The sequence below is a fragment of the Fusarium musae genome, chromosome 1 (assembly GCF_019915245.1).
Source record: "Fusarium musae strain F31 chromosome 1, whole genome shotgun sequence".
NCBI classification, from domain to species: domain Eukaryota; kingdom Fungi; phylum Ascomycota; class Sordariomycetes; order Hypocreales; family Nectriaceae; genus Fusarium; species Fusarium musae.
The window spans coordinates 2,534,253-2,549,365 of NC_058387.1; the positions used below are offsets into that span (position 1 = coordinate 2,534,253).

General features: G+C 49.1%; 7 protein-coding genes across 7 annotated transcripts; 4 read left to right on the top strand and 3 right to left on the bottom strand.

Moving 5' to 3' along the window:
* Positions 1–51: 51 nt before the first annotated feature.
* J7337_000762 (uncharacterized protein) lies at positions 52–808 on the bottom strand (the record flags this gene model as incomplete). The annotated part of the gene is made up of 2 exons (XM_044818510.1): positions 52–725; positions 778–808. 2 exons carry the CDS (start codon positions 806–808, stop codon positions 52–54), a joined length of 705 nt encoding a protein of 234 aa, XP_044686212.1.
* An 866-nt stretch (positions 809–1,674) lies between these two features.
* On the top strand, positions 1,675–2,796 carry J7337_000763 (uncharacterized protein; the record flags this gene model as incomplete). Its single annotated transcript, XM_044818511.1, has 1 exon — positions 1,675–2,796. One exon carries the CDS (start codon positions 1,675–1,677, stop codon positions 2,794–2,796), a length of 1,122 nt encoding a protein of 373 aa, XP_044686213.1.
* A 299-nt stretch (positions 2,797–3,095) lies between these two features.
* J7337_000764 (uncharacterized protein) lies at positions 3,096–3,835 on the bottom strand (the record flags this gene model as incomplete). Its single annotated transcript, XM_044818512.1, has 2 exons — positions 3,096–3,712; positions 3,769–3,835. 2 exons carry the CDS (start codon positions 3,833–3,835, stop codon positions 3,096–3,098), a joined length of 684 nt encoding a protein of 227 aa, XP_044686214.1.
* Positions 3,836–5,932: 2,097 nt separating this feature from the next.
* On the top strand, positions 5,933–8,041 carry J7337_000765 (uncharacterized protein; the record flags this gene model as incomplete). Its single annotated transcript, XM_044818513.1, has 2 exons — positions 5,933–6,179; positions 6,237–8,041. The coding sequence occupies 2 exons, from the start codon at positions 5,933–5,935 to the stop codon at positions 8,039–8,041; spliced, it is 2,052 nt and encodes a 683-aa protein (XP_044686215.1).
* A 1,659-nt stretch (positions 8,042–9,700) lies between these two features.
* J7337_000766 (uncharacterized protein) lies at positions 9,701–10,799 on the top strand (the record flags this gene model as incomplete). Its single annotated transcript, XM_044818514.1, has 2 exons — positions 9,701–10,379; positions 10,465–10,799. 2 exons carry the CDS (start codon positions 9,701–9,703, stop codon positions 10,797–10,799), a joined length of 1,014 nt encoding a protein of 337 aa, XP_044686216.1.
* Positions 10,800–11,670: 871 nt separating this feature from the next.
* J7337_000767 (uncharacterized protein) lies at positions 11,671–13,529 on the top strand (the record flags this gene model as incomplete). Its single annotated transcript, XM_044818515.1, has 3 exons — positions 11,671–12,460; positions 12,511–12,846; positions 12,895–13,529. The coding sequence occupies 3 exons, from the start codon at positions 11,671–11,673 to the stop codon at positions 13,527–13,529; spliced, it is 1,761 nt and encodes a 586-aa protein (XP_044686217.1).
* Positions 13,530–14,125: 596 nt separating this feature from the next.
* On the bottom strand, positions 14,126–14,718 carry J7337_000768 (uncharacterized protein; the record flags this gene model as incomplete). Its single annotated transcript, XM_044818516.1, has 3 exons — positions 14,126–14,247; positions 14,309–14,436; positions 14,492–14,718. 3 exons carry the CDS (start codon positions 14,716–14,718, stop codon positions 14,126–14,128), a joined length of 477 nt encoding a protein of 158 aa, XP_044686218.1.
* Between the last annotated feature and the right edge of the window lie 395 nt (positions 14,719–15,113).

Here is a 15,113-nt window from a genome sequence, read left to right on the forward strand (position 1 = left end):
CCAAGATTATGAGAAGTACGAATACACCTTTAATGATTAAATCTATCAAGCTCATGGCTTTCTGCCGAATCCCTGGGCCACGATTCTCTCGACGATCTTCTCAATAAAGGGAAACGAGGCAGCAGCTCCCGGTTCCGAGCCAACAACACCGCCTAGAGACTTCTCTGCATACTTGGCCATCATATCAACCTCAACATTGACAGTGTCGCCCTTCTTCTTCTGTGCCACGACAACCCTCTCTTGGGTGTACGCAATCAGCATAACCTCCCACCATGCTTCGTCATCGTTAACCTTGGTGACAGTCAAGCTTGTGCCATCGATTGCGATAAACCCCTTGTATACAATGTAGCGTAGCATATCCTTGCGGGCTGGTTGGAACCGGAAGGTCAAGGCATTGCCATCCTTCTCAACAGAGAGGATTTCCGCAGTGGTGTCAACGTGACCCTGAACAAAGTGGCCGCCCATGCGGGTATCAGCCCTAACAGCACGCTCAAGGTTGACGTTACTGCCCTCCTTGAGATCGCCCAAGTTGGTGATGCGTAGAGTTTCGGGGGCAACGCCAATCGTGAAAGCCTCGGGGGTAAAGGATGTGACTGTAAGGCAGACGCCGTTGACAGAAATGGAGTCACCGTCATGGCAGTCTGAGAGGAGCGTTGAGCCAGGAGGAATGGAAATGGTCAGAGAGGTGCCTCCTGTTGAGTCATTGGTGTTGAGGTTGGACACAACTAGAAGCATGTGAGTGAGTGAGTATCGAAGATAGATTTGAATATAACGGACCTCCCACTTCTTCAACAATTCCGGTAAACATGATGAGAGATATGCTTTGATGCTTGGGTCAGTGATGTTGAATTGGCAGGACCATATATCGAAGCTGTCGGAAAGTCTACAGGTAATATGAAAGCAATGACAAATGCTGCTTAATGAGTCGGATGGGTACTGATGCTATTCCACTCTGCCCCGCGGCCCGCGAATGCCCCGCACTGGCTCTGAAAGAAATACTGGGACAGCCTTCGGTTCTGATACTCTATTACCGCACAAGCATTGATTTCGTAAAACTGTATTCAGCAGAGTGGTAAATCAGTTCCTTAGGAGCCCGTTTGTATAATCATCCGGCTCAATAAATCTGCCAATATGCCTACTAATGACGGCTCATGCCAAACTTCCATGTTACAAGGTGGGGTGGCATTCTGTCCATCTATGCCCCTCAGTCTTCAGAGAAGTGCCTGGCTTTGAAAAATGGGAAAGATAGAGTGTAAATGGCGAGACGCCAGCAGAGCCTGCTTTAACTGGCTAGCACATGAAATGAAAATTGTATTTCGTTTGCCACCATTGGTCAACTTTTGCCTGGAGAGGAAGAAGAAGTCGAGACAAGAATCGAAAACCAAGATTCACGACTGGCGAGCCTCATGGGTTGTTATCGATAAGACCCGCCTAAATTTTTCAGTTCCATTTCCCACTCAACATCAAGGTACAAGCCTCTGACAGAACAAGACTGTCCATTAGCTACACAATATCTCGATCACAGCTTTTGCAACAGTCGCCTTTCCATTGGATCTTACACCCTGATATTTTACCGTGGCTCACACATAACCTTCTATAACACTGCCACATTATTGCTCTTTCTAGAATCGTCGACATATCTCATATCAATCACACACCCCGCCTCAGAGCATTATGGCGCCCTCAAGACCGGACGCCAAAAAGACAAATCCGGACATCGCAAGACTCCTTGTCGATGCGCAAACTCAACTCGAGGTCGGGAAATTAGAAGAGGCTGCCACCCTTGCCCAGCAAGCTCTTGATGCTACCGGTCAGGGCGGCGACTTTGAGCTCAGTGCTGCCAATCTTCTAGGTACAATTTTTGTCGAGTCTGGCGACATTGACGAAGCGCGAGCCGCGTTTGAGCGCGCAGTATTTCTTGACGAAGACGGTACCGTAGATGAGAAGATTGGTGGAGGTCCTGAGAAGTTCCTGCTACTTGCACAGCTTAGTGAGGAGGGTGGTCTAGATAGTGTGCAATGGTATGAGCGAGGTGCTACCGCTCTTCGAAAGCAGATCGCAGTCCTGAGCGAGCTTCGATCGCCAACCCCTGAGCAAAGGACCGCCCTTCAGGAGAAGCAACACAAGCTCGGAGGAGTCCTGTGCGCTGTGGCTGAAGTGTACATGACCGATCTGTCATGGGAACCTGATGCCGAGTCACGTTGTGAGACTCTTATCACCGAAGCCATGCTCCTCGCCCCTGCTGCGCCAGAGACATGGCAAACAGTCGCCAATGTTAGAATCTCGCAGAACCGCGCCAACGAGGCTCAGACAGCTCTGCGCAGAAGTCTCGAGCTGTGGCAGAAGCTCCCTCCTCAGCACCCTGATGTTCCGGAATTCCCCACCAGGATCGCGCTTGCTCGTTTGTTGATGGAGACCGAATTGGAAGATGAGGCATTGAGTGTGCTTGAGCGACTTGTTACAGATGACGACACAAGTGTTGAGGCATGGTACTTGGGTGGTTGGTGTCTATATATCACAGGCGAAAAGCTCAAGACTACTGCCTCAAAGCCATGGAATGACGAAGCCAAGGCCAGCGAGGAATGGAAGGGATCATGGAAGTCATCGCGGCAATGGCTTATGCAGTGCTTGAAACTTTATCAACAGCAGGATTACGAAGATGAGCGCCTGGGTGAGCATGCCAAGGAATTGCTATCAGAGATCAACAAGGAGCTTGGCGAGCCAGTTGATGGTGAGGAAGATGACTGGGAGGATGCCAGTGATGGCGCAGAGGAAGACGCTGAAATGCAAGGTTGATGACTTTTTGTAAGGACAGAGAAATCGGATAAGTGAGCATTACGTATGGCGTTTAGGAACAAAAATGGGCATATCTGGAAGAAACCCTGTTGCCTCTAGTTGTAGTTAAAACTGGATGGCCCAGACCCAAGTCTATATCATCATGACAGTACTAGGCCTCCCAATACCTTTCGTAGCCACTCAATGCCATATAAATCGGTGGCAGCATTCGTCGTCTCAAGCCGTAGTAAGCTGTTCGCCTTTTTGTATCAGTTCCCAAGCCCCAACTCCCAAGTAATGCATGTTTGTTATATACCACCTCATGTGGCCTCAACTTTAAGTTTCTCGATACCCTCGACAGGCATATCATCCTCTTCCTCTTCACCCTTACCAGCAAGACCTCTCTCCCAGAGCTGTCTACCTGTCATGCGAGCGGGCTCCTTGGTCTTCGCCTTCTTCAGCTCAGCAAGACGCTCCTCTTCCTCCTGCTGCCTCTTCTCCTCCATCTCCTTCAAGAAACCCTCACGCCACTTCAAAAATGTCTCAGGCGTGACAGCTGTGCCGTGAAACTTCTTGTTCTCCTCTGCCTCAGCAGCCAGCGCAGCTTCCTCGTGTGCCTTTGTGATGATGTCCTTGCGTTCTTGGACAAGCTGCTCGGCATTATCCTTCAATGTTGATACAATTGCAAAGACCATGGCCATTCCGAGGTTTTCTTGAATAGTATCGTCGAGACTGGCAAGGAGCTGGTCGCGGTCTTCTGCGACGTTGAAGTGTTCGTGGGGTGTGGCATTTGGAGGAGCGAGGATGTCGAGATGGGGTGGCTTTTCGGGATAATCTTCTGGATATCTCACTTGGAGAAGTATGGTAGGAGGATCTTGATCTTCTTCACCTGGAATGTCTAACGCGACAGAAACTCTAAACTCGGTTTCAGAGATATCTACAGGAATGGTTAGACAAAGAAGACAACATATTTTTTCAGCAGGAGATTTATACCTGTGATTTCATCGGGGAAAATAGATTCGAGAACTTCGCGCTCTTCGATTTGATCTTCTCGCCCCATTTCGACGGGTTGTCTTCGGGTGCCTTTATAAACTGTAAAATGTTACTTTTGATAGAGCCGAATGACGAGAGTCCTAAGAGTCCTCATGGAAGTGGGGATGTTTACAGGCCGCGGGGTGTTATGCGGAACAGGTTTAGTGTCTGGTTGACCGCCCGGCATTTCCAAAAGCTCTACCATCCGTGTTAGTTAACGCTCTGACTTCTAATTTACTGGACGATTATTAGGGACCCATGTACCTCATCTTCAATCGATCGATGGCTTCTGAAGGCCTGATCCGAATTTATATTACTGAAGCCTCACGGACCTCGTGGACGGACTTGTGGACTTCAGTGTATGACTCTGTCCTCTTCGTCTCATCCTTCATCAAGCTTCAATCAATCCTGTTGTTGCTCAGGTTTCCCCGCATTCAATGCGCCAGGTGAAACTAGATGCAATATCCATTCACCAATGACCTCAAAGCTCACGTTTTCCCCTTGCATGTTGATTTAGAGATACCGACCGACCCGATCAATATTCGTCCCAGTCACAGAGCGGGACTATGGGCTCGTTACCAGTTAACCCTTTTGCCGCCAGTCTCACAGCTCGGCCATCAAGGTAACTCTGATAGGGAGCCTTGGGGATTCGTTTTTGGTTGTCCTCCCATAGTTGATATTCGACAGCTTGCCAAACTTGGAGTTGGTCCATGAAGTTCCCTCGTGGCTTCACCTTTCGCCTTGCCCTGACCTCAGCGATAGTGACGTCCAAACCCAGTTCTCGTTGCCGCATTAGATATGCTATTGCAACGGATGCTGATCGAGACATCCCAAGGCGACAATGGATCAATACATTCGACTCTCGCGCCGAATAATCGCTTTCGATGGTTGAAGCAGCATCAATGTCGAATTCTCCTGAGATAATAGAAGATGGAGAGCGCAGTGAACCGTGGCGATCTAGTTGTAGGTTGATAAAGTCGCAGATGTCGTCTAGTAAGCACAGAATGTCCATCGTTGAAGTATCAAGGCAAGGCACAAATAGATGACACTCTTGGGGGACTATTTGCCTGTTTTTAGGACTATCCCATTTCGAATATGGGCCATCCAAGAGGGAAACTATCGCTGTGATGTTGTGATGCCGAAGAACATTGCGGTTCATGGAACTCGCAACGTTCCCTACGAACAGATTCGGAGCAACCTGAGATATTGATGGGGAGTCCATATCATCTGTGATTGATGAGAGTAGGGTCTTTCGGTTTCAATTGACTACCTATGTAAAGTGAAAGTTGATCGTACTCATATCACCTACGCCGGAGCCGGGAACGTGCTGCATTGCATTTATGCAGACCCCTCACATGCAGAGACTACTTCAATGGCAACTCACAGGACTTCAATGCCTGTTATGTGGTGCAATGAGTTCGTTGTGGAACCGAATACCCTTGGATTCCTAAATCTCCAAGTACGAACAAGTTCCAGTCAACCGACGCATGATATGAGCCTGAACTCGGTAGTATGTCGACTGCAGTCAGGAAATGCAATCCCGATCCAGAGGAGCCAAATGTCATTCACATATTAATTGGCCCCGGGTCATTTACGTCAAAGACTTCTTCAAATACTATTATTTGCTTTTGATCTGTGGTCCCTTATTATTGGTTGATACTGAACTCGCCGTCAGACACATCGCCTAACGCTCGAGAGAGATCATCTTTCTACTTACCAAATATAACAGTCTCTTAGCCCTCAGGATCTCTTATTGTTCTAGAACTGCTCTCTTGTAATTTTTCTACACTGCAAATAGAGATCATATGCCCAGCTCAAAGAGTAACGGGTCACGAACTCGTTAAGACAAAAGCATAACAACTTAGCATAAAAGCCAACCAGGACTTTTCTAATACCTACCTGCAGTTAATATAACAAGGCCAAAGTGTCTTTGCTTCAAGCACGTTCTTACTACGGGTGTAAGAGGATGGCAAGGTGTGCACGTGACTCTTATCCACGGTACGTAAATCAGAAGAGTGGGGCCGTTATTATCAGTTAGCCAAGCGCGGGAGTTCAATCTTATCGGTAGAAAAAAAAGTTGCTGGACTGAATTGCGACTCTGCATCTATCCATCAAGTTCACGGCAATGGCTACCAAATCCGCAGCTGTTGGCAACAAGCGAAAGTCCGCTTCTAGCGGCAAGGCAAAAACTGATTCCAAAGTTAAGAAGCCTCGACTTGAAGAGACCAAGGCCCGGAAGCAACCCGTCGAAGAGCCGGAGGACGATGATATGGACGACGTTTCAGACGAGGAGGATGGCGGTGCCGAACTGAGTGAACAGACTCCCCAGAAGTCTTCGACTGGTGCTCAAAATGGAAAGAACTTTGAGCGAGGTATGTTATCCGGTAGATACCGCGCTCGCGCCTGGCCAATGCTAACTGTTCTCCAAGGCCAAACTTCACGCGAATCCCATGCTAAACAAAAGCAGCTCGCCCAGGAGCGCAAGGCCGCTAAGCCTCTTGCTGACGAAGTTCAACGCACAAAGAAGCTGTGGGAACGGCTGCGACGAAAGTCTCACGTTCCCAAGGAGGAGCGACAGACATTGGTCGACGAACTATTCACCATCATCACGGGTCGCATTAAGGACTTCGTTCTCAAGCACGATGCTGTGCGAGCTGTTCAAACCGCCATCAAATACGCTTCACCTGAGCAGAGGAAGCAGATTGCCCGTGAGTTGAAGGGTACATATGCTCAGCTTGCTGAGAGTCGATATGCCAAGTTCTTGATCGGAAAGCTTCTTGTCCAGAACGATGAAGAGATCCGCGATATCATCATCCCCGAATTTTACGGCCGTGTCCGAAAGATGATCAACCATGCTGAGGCATCATGGATCCTCGACGACATTTACCGAGGCGTTGCGACAAAGGAGCAAAAGGCTATTCTTCTCCGCGAGTGGTACGGTCCCGAGTTCTCTCTGAGGGAGCTCACCAAGGACACGGAGCCCACTGCCGACCTCAAGACTATCCTGGAAGCTGAGCCCAGCAAGCGGAGCCCCATTATGAAGACTCTGGTTGACATGATTGGTTCTCTTGTCAACAAGAAGATGACCGGTTTCACTATGCTTCATGATGCCATGTTCCAGTACTTCTCCAACACCCAAATCGGTACGGAAGAGTTCACCGAGTTCTTCGAGATGGTCAAAGGCGACGAGAGCGGAGATTTATTGAAGAACATGGCTTTCACTCGTAATGGCGCCAAGCTCACATGCCTGCTTCTTGCCCATGGCTCCTCAAAGGACCGAAAGCAGATTCTCAAGACATATAAGGACACCTACCTCCTTATGTCCGGCGACATTTGGGCCCACCTTATCCTCCTTGCGGCCTACGACGTTGTCGATGACACCAAACTCACTGCCAAGACCATCTTCCCCGAACTCATCGGCGAGGGCGAGAACGTCGCCCAGAATGTTGTCGCAACAGCCAACAACCCCTTTGCCAGGTCAACAATTCTTTACCTTTTCGAGGGGTTAGCCAAGAGTCTCTTCCCTTCTAGCCAATCATTTGATGTCGAACTTCTCAAGGAGGTTCACGAGATCCGGAAGACAACAAGTAAGAAAGATGAGGACATTCGACGCAATGAACTCATTACTGCTGTTTCTCCCCAGCTCATCACCGCCATCGCAGAGGCACCCACTGAGCTGACCGCGACCGCTTTTGGGTGCCAGTTCATTACCGACGTTCTTCTCTCAGGTGTCGGTGAGAAGCAAGCTGCTCTTGAGGCCATTGCTCAGTCAGCCGGCGGTGACCCCAGCCAGGAGCCAGCCGAAGACGATCTTCAACCCCAGATCCACATTTCACGGACACCTCACGGCGCTCGCATGCTCAAGTCGTTAATCCAAGGGGGCAAATATGACAAAGCAGCTGGCAAGATCATCCCTGTAGACCCTCCTCTGGAATTCTCCAACACTCTCTATCCCGTCATCAAGGAACACATCATGGACTGGGCCACCGGCCCCGGCTCATTTGTTGTTGTGGGTCTCCTTGAGGCCCGTGACTTCAGTGAGGTTGATGCGCTCAAGAAAACACTCAAGAAGAATAAGAAGATTCTCGAGAAGGCTGCGACAGAGGAGACAGCTGAGCAGAAGGCGACACGTGAGGCTCAGGAAACTGCGCCTAAGGGAGCTAAGAAGGGTAAGAAGAAGGGCGACAAGCCTGTTGGTAATGCTGGTAGCAAGCTTTTGTTGGAGAAGCTGTAAACACGGTTTGAAGATACTGGACAATGGGTGGAGAGGAAGTGCTTTATTTATCATATATCAGGCGTATAAAACTAGGGTGTTTTTGACAATGATATCACGGACTATGATATGTTGCTTACCTATCCATTTTCTGACTGTCCATTGCAGCCAAGTGAGCAGCACTGATTTTCATCGAATATTGCGAGCATGATGAAACGATGCATGAGGTACAATTGCGAAGGAAATGCGACCCAGGCAATGATTGGCCGCCTTGGGTTGGTGCTGTGCAACGATATACACAACTAACGGTTACAGTATTGCGCCACAAGGGTCACACATGGCAGTGGCGGTTGTATCTACCCGAATGTCTATGTTGCCCCCATAGTAAGGGCTCTTTGGGACGTAGGGTGTAAAAGGAATGTACTGTGGTGCTCGTAGAGAAGTAGGAGAATACCATGGGATATCATATACATACTTGCATATGGATGCTAACATCCTCACCTACGTATATCACTCGATTGTGGTTCGGACGACGTCTCTACGTTTTACAGAAGAGTGCCTAGCTGTTGGATATAATGTTCTTTTAAAGGCGTTGCGTAACTCTGTGTTTCCATGGCAGTTAGAAGTGTTACAGTGATCCAACGTTTCATACTACCTCGCCGAGGCATGAAGCTCAATATGTATTTGGACTTCTATGAGGCATCAGAGTTCAGGGGGGGATCAAGCGCAACTAAGGTAGGCAGCCAATCTTTTCACTACCAAATAGGTTAAAGGCACAGAGCAATACCGCCGAGCCATGATAAATCGAGTATATTCATGTTAGCCTGACTTGAGTATACTCGGACTTATTCACTCCTTGGTTCGTGTGTTGGTGATCTAATGATTCGCAAACTATTGCGCGAGAGAGGCACTTGGTTGCTTCTTAACAATCGTCACTCAGCTATATGAGGTACCTCAGCCATTTGTCAGGCACGCTGTGAGCATAAGTTGCCAAAGTCCAAGTAAGTTGGGCACTGCTTTCAATATGGCTTTTGATCGTGATCTTTGAGTGGCTGTGATGGAGGAAGTTTGGCCGACAGCTGTTGGCAGCTGGTAACTGACAAACTTCCTTCGCTTCCGCCTCCTTTCCTTCTCATTATAGGTACCAGGCGTAACCCGCCAAAACCGCGCGCAACGTCACAGATGCAATCGTTTCATTTCTCCTCGATTCTCTGCTTTCTTCTTTCATTCCTTGATTTCCGTTCGTTTGTGTGCTTTTCTATCAAGTCGGCGGTGATATCATCCACCTTTTTAGGAGCAGAGCAACAGGATCTTGCGTAGGTACTTATCTTCTTCTCCCCAGATTCACGGAAACTGCGATACTATATCAAACGAAACTTCTTGCGGTGGCCACAAACGCAAACCAATATCATACACAACAGGGAGCGAAACCCAAACAGACAAATATTCTTTTCTTCCTCTCAACTGCCCGTTTGCTTCCCTTGCTATACTGCGTTTGCCGATATGACCACAAGCCTACAACCTCGCCATGGTCAAGATTGCCGTACTGACAAGGCATACTACGAATGTAGTTACTTCGACTTTGAGTTTAAAGGCTGCTGCTCTCACGATCCATGCATCAGGCCTCGTGGCTGTCGCGACGACGAATCTTCCGACCACGGTTCGTGGCTAACTCGCGGCATGTCAGGCACCGAGAGCGGTGCTTCAGAGGCCACTGTTATTGAGAGCGCCATAGATGTGAGGTCTGCTGTTGGGAGAATTTTCACTGCGAGCTTTCCTTCAGATGACTCTGACACCGAAAGCACTCTCGTGACTCGAAGACGACCCTCTTCACACACCAGCATGGGCGAAGATACTGAAAACGATGCTTCCCCTCGTAGACATTCACACTCGAAGACCATGACAGACTCGGGTACTACTCGTACAATCCCTAATTCGATTCGAATTACGGTGACCAAGAATACGGTTATATTCACCAGCAAGCTGCCTTCCAGCAGCACACCCATTGAATCAATCACCGAGACCACGGTCGATACAATCCCAACCTCCTCCTTCCAGAGTACGCCGGCACAGGGCCCTACTGAGACAGATGCCTCAAGCCTTTCAGCAGATGACAGCGACACTGGAGGTCCTTCCATTGGCCTCATTGTGGGAGGCGTAGTTGGGGGTGTTGTGGCTCTAGCTCTCATAGTTCTTGTTGTGATTATTCTTCGTCGTCGCAAAGATACCGACGGGCAACTTGACAGCGCTGACATGCCCTACAACAACTTTGATGAAAAGGAGGAAAAGAGCTACCTCAGTCGGATGTTGTCACGCAGCACCAACAAGGGAGGCACCGATCCGTTCGCACCATTTGGAGGTACGTCTCATCGATATGCACCATCAGAGTCAGCGTCAAAAGTGGCCGACTCTCTTCCGAAACAAGTACTAAATCTACTCTGCAGGCCGTATCGACAGAGTAGACGACCCCCTCCGCCCACCCCCTGGCACTTTTGAGATGGACGCCACAGAAAACGTTGTCCATGAGCTTCCAACAGCTACTTTCAGCGACGCCCAAGGAAATGTGTCTCAAACAGGAGGTCATGCGGCTGCCGGCCAGCCAGACCGTCCTATCCAAAATGGACCTGCTGCAGCACCTGAATATCCCCCAGCAACCATGTATCCTGTTGACCCTCGGGCCAACCTCAACGCCACTCTTGAAGATCGCCAACAAAAACACTTTGTCAACCACTGGAACCAGTATAAATCCCTGGGGGATGATGCGAATCAAGGGTCATGATTTTTATGGAAGTCTCGAGGGCTCAGGTGTTCACCATTGACGAGGTCAATATCGCAAGCATTTTCTGGTGTTGTGCGGAGAATGACTACTTTGCATTTCCCCCTTTCTTTTTGTACAATATGAGTCGCTAGTTGGAAGTCGAATACTACCTATAAGTAGGTTGCAACAATCAAAAAGGTGGCGCGCAGATCTGAGCGATGTGAAAGCCCCTCTCATCACCGTATCGACATGCGGATTCTCCTATTGGACAACGACAGCACACACTCGGTAGTCCAATGTTTCCCGCCTGCGGCCCGCTCCACGGAGCTGAATCGGGCGAGTTTCCGTCCCTGCTGTATCACCTCACTGCTTGCTTACGGTCGAGAGCTGACCACCGTCTTACTATGCCTCCAAATGATGAAACCATTCAATTCGAGCTAACTATATGCCGAGGACTTCTGTACTGTACATAGCCCCCGCTGCTACCATGCAGGATACGCAGGTCGACCAATCTGGGCTGATGTCTGACTGTACATACATCACCAGTCATAGCTTGGACTAGTTTCACCACAACTGTCTGGTCGTCGACAGGGACCTATTACGACACTTGTATCCTGCACAATGTCCTGCCAAGATGAGGGGTGATGGTATATCGAGCCTATCTGGGTTCACCGACCAAGACACAACAGGTTGTGGCTTCAGCTGGTCTCAGAATAGCAACAAAGCAGAGAGAATCTGACAGGTGGGTGCGAAGCAGTGTGCGAGCAACCAGCCTGCCAGCCCAGCATTGAATTATAAAAGACCCGTCAAGGGACTGCTACCTCGACCAGAATGATCTAGTCCAGTCTCAAGCATTTCGTACTATCCCTTCTCAGTAACACCACTGGTCAACATGCCTTCTCAACCTCAATCCAAACAGATCTTCCTTCCGCTCGAGGATGGCTCACACCATGAAGCAAAAGAAGATGCTTTTGCGGCCCCCAAACGCATCATCATTTGCTGTGACGGCACTTGGCAGTCCTCGGTGTCAGGCCTGAAGAACATCCCGTCCAATGTTACAAGGCTTGCCCGTTCAATTGCTCGTAGCGGCAAGGACAAAGAGGAGAAAGTGTGGCAGCAAGTAGTTTACTACGATGCTGGCATTGGAACGGGAGACCTGGGTCAGGCAGAAGCCAATCGGCAGGGAGGTGCTGGCATTGGCTTTGTGGGCAACGTTATTGAAGCCTACAACTTTATCGTCCTGAACTACAATATTGGTGACGAGATCTTTTGCTTTGGCTTCTCTCGAGGAGCTTATACCGCTCGTGCAGTCGCAGGTCTCATCACTGATATTGGTATTGTCTGTCCCAAGGATCTGCAAGATTTCCCTGACCTTTACGCCCTATACCAGAAGAATCCTGATGGTTTCCATTTCCGCAAGTCGCAAGCTTACATGGAATGGGTTAACGGTGTGCCATCTAAGAAGGAGGCTAATGGGGGATCTCAAATTCAGTCTCAATGGGACAGTCCTCCTCATCACGATGCCCCTGAGTCGTCTAGATTCGTCAAGGTTGTCGGTGTTTTTGACACTGTTGGAAGCTTGGGTATCCCCGATTTGCCATGGACTCGTTTCAATCTCAAGTTTCTCGAGAAGGCCGTCGGGATCGCCGATCCTGGTTTTCATAACATTCATCTGAGCCCTTGTTAGTGACCCCTCTCGTACTTCATATCCTCAGAACTGACGACTTCGCAGACATTCATCATGCTTACCATGCTTTGGCTCTGGATGAACATCGAGCACCCTTCTCGCCCAGTCTTTGGCACTTCCCAACCAACAAGGACCATCACCCTCCCGAGCCCGCTAAGGATATAGAGCAGCTTTGGTCCGATTGGGAGAAGATTTACAAGAACTCCAGCGCAACAAAAAAGCAGCTAGAAGATGCATGGGGTGCTGTAGTTGATGGTGAGATGTATGAACATCTCCGGGGTAAGAAGTCAGAATTATTACAAGTATGGTTTCCAGGCGTACACATCAACATCGGCGGCGGGAATGATGACCTCCTTACTGAGAAGAAGAGTGATCTAGAGCGTAAGTTGTTGCATCTTCGAACTGCTGGATGTGCACTGACAAGTATAGAAATCGCACTGATCTCATTCGCCTGGATGTGTGAGCAAGTCGCACCTTATTTGCAGTTTGTCGAAGACGGTAGCTTGAGTGAGCTTGGAAAATCAGCCGTCCAAGACCGCTATAACCTCCTCAAACCACTCCTAACTAACATCCAAAACGGAGATGAGAAGGACTACGGCCCTGGGCCATTGTCTAGCCGCGTTGCAGCCTCCTTGGACCGCACAGGTATCAAGAAAGCAGACGTTCGTAAGATCCCAGAGGAGACGGTCAGCGGCTGGGCAACTGGGCCTATCGTCGACAGCTTCACCGGCGCCATGATCGCCGGAGGCTCCGTCGACAGAGTTCCTGGCAACTATACCAAGGACGATAAGGGTCGCGAGATAGGTGATACATATGAGATGATCCATCCGTGCGTCAAGTATCGCATGAGCAAAATTCCGAGCTACAAGCCCAAAGCCCTGCGTGGCTTCGAGAGGACTGCTGATGGAGGCAGGGGATATGTGTGGACAAAGGGCAATATTAAGATCCCGGAATTTGTGGTTAAGACGGGGGATGCTTTCTCGAGGCATGTTGCGGAGCAGGATCGCAGTTCTGGCGGAAATGCTCGGGATTTCCTCCAGAAAATTGATGCTGTACTCGCCTGAGCTGTAGTTTGATTATCCCTTATATATCAATATGTTGACCAAGTCAGACAAGTGGTGTTTGTGACAATCAACGCAATTCTAGTCCCATATTGCTCCATGACACTTGTCAGGAATATCAATAGAGCGTATGAGCACGTCCTTGGGAAATTCGCAATGGCACCCGTGACTCTGGTGTATCAGGGGCTTCCACATCACAGATGAAGCCAGCAAGTTCACAGACAAACTCACAATGCCAGAGCTCTACTCACCGAGATTGAAGCAAATCGATTTATTAGTTTTTTGTCATAAAACATCAGTAGTGCAAGAGCAAAGCGTCCCAAGTTCTCCAGGTAACGAACATGCCATCTTGATATCAAACCTGGAAAATTATAAGAGAATGGCTCTGCATCCCCTGAATACAATGTGCGGTGTCCCTTATCCCCGCTATGCGCCTCAAATGCAAGATAATTCGTTATCCTCGGGTCTCGAGTTTTATCTCCCACCTCCAAAGTCTCCCTGTCATTCTTGATGTCAAAAATAGATATGTGATAACCAATCTGTAATAGTTACGCCGTTCTTGGGTAGATATCGTCAGATCTCGTTGGTAGGTAAGCCTTTTACCGATTCTGTAGCTTAGAGATCTCATCGAGGAGATCCTGAAGGTCCTGATCAGAAATCTTGTCGGCCAGTGAAGGGATGAGTGTCTTGGCCTCGTCGGCTCCCTCACAGCACAGAGAACCTAAAGATAGCTTGTTAGTATTTTCAAGACATGCATGATCTTTCAAGTCTGGAGATCGTACCCAGCTGTGCACGCTCAAATTTGGCGAGGTTCTTATGTGCGCTAAGAAGGCGTTCCACAGCTTCTACGTTCTCCTTCTGAGTGAATCGCGCAAAGTTATCGAGGTAGGTCAAAGTCGAGTTGAGCATCCTGGCAAGGGTCAGTCCTGTCGCCCGCGATCTAGCGGCCACGGGGGCTTAATTACTCGGTGTTGTTGACATTCCTACGATCGTTCTTTCGTTTCGCGTGGAGGGCATTTAGAACCAGCGCAGCTTCGGAGAGCGTCAAGGTGTCGACATCTTGAAACTCGCCAAGGTTCAGAACTGCGGAAGCTTCCTCATTACCAGGAGCCGCGGGCTTGGGTCGAGAGGTGCGAGGGTGGTTGACTTTTCTAGGCGCGGCAGCAGCTGGGATTTGTTGTTCATCCTCCATTGCGAGAGCAATTGTATAGGATGCGCTGAAGCTAGTTTTTCGATCGCGCGATATTTGCGTTTCTGCACTCGATGCGCGGATGTTGGGGGAAACTTGGCGAATGAATCAGATTCGAATTTAGAAAAGTCGGATGTGAATTATTGAAAGTTGAAAGGCGAACCTAGAAGACTCCAGAGTTCGGAGGCTGAAAGAAAGCAAGACAATGCAAATGTACGTACCCCAGCTTAATTAGTGGGGCTGTCTTCTAGGCCAGCTACCTTACCCTCAGGGGGCAAGAAAACACCGAACCTTGATATAGGGTGTCAAAATAAACTTGGCAAAAAGAAACCTTGACTCGGGCTAAGTTGACCTTAGTATTTTTATCACTTAGGGTTCAGATCCTGAGTTTTCTTTCC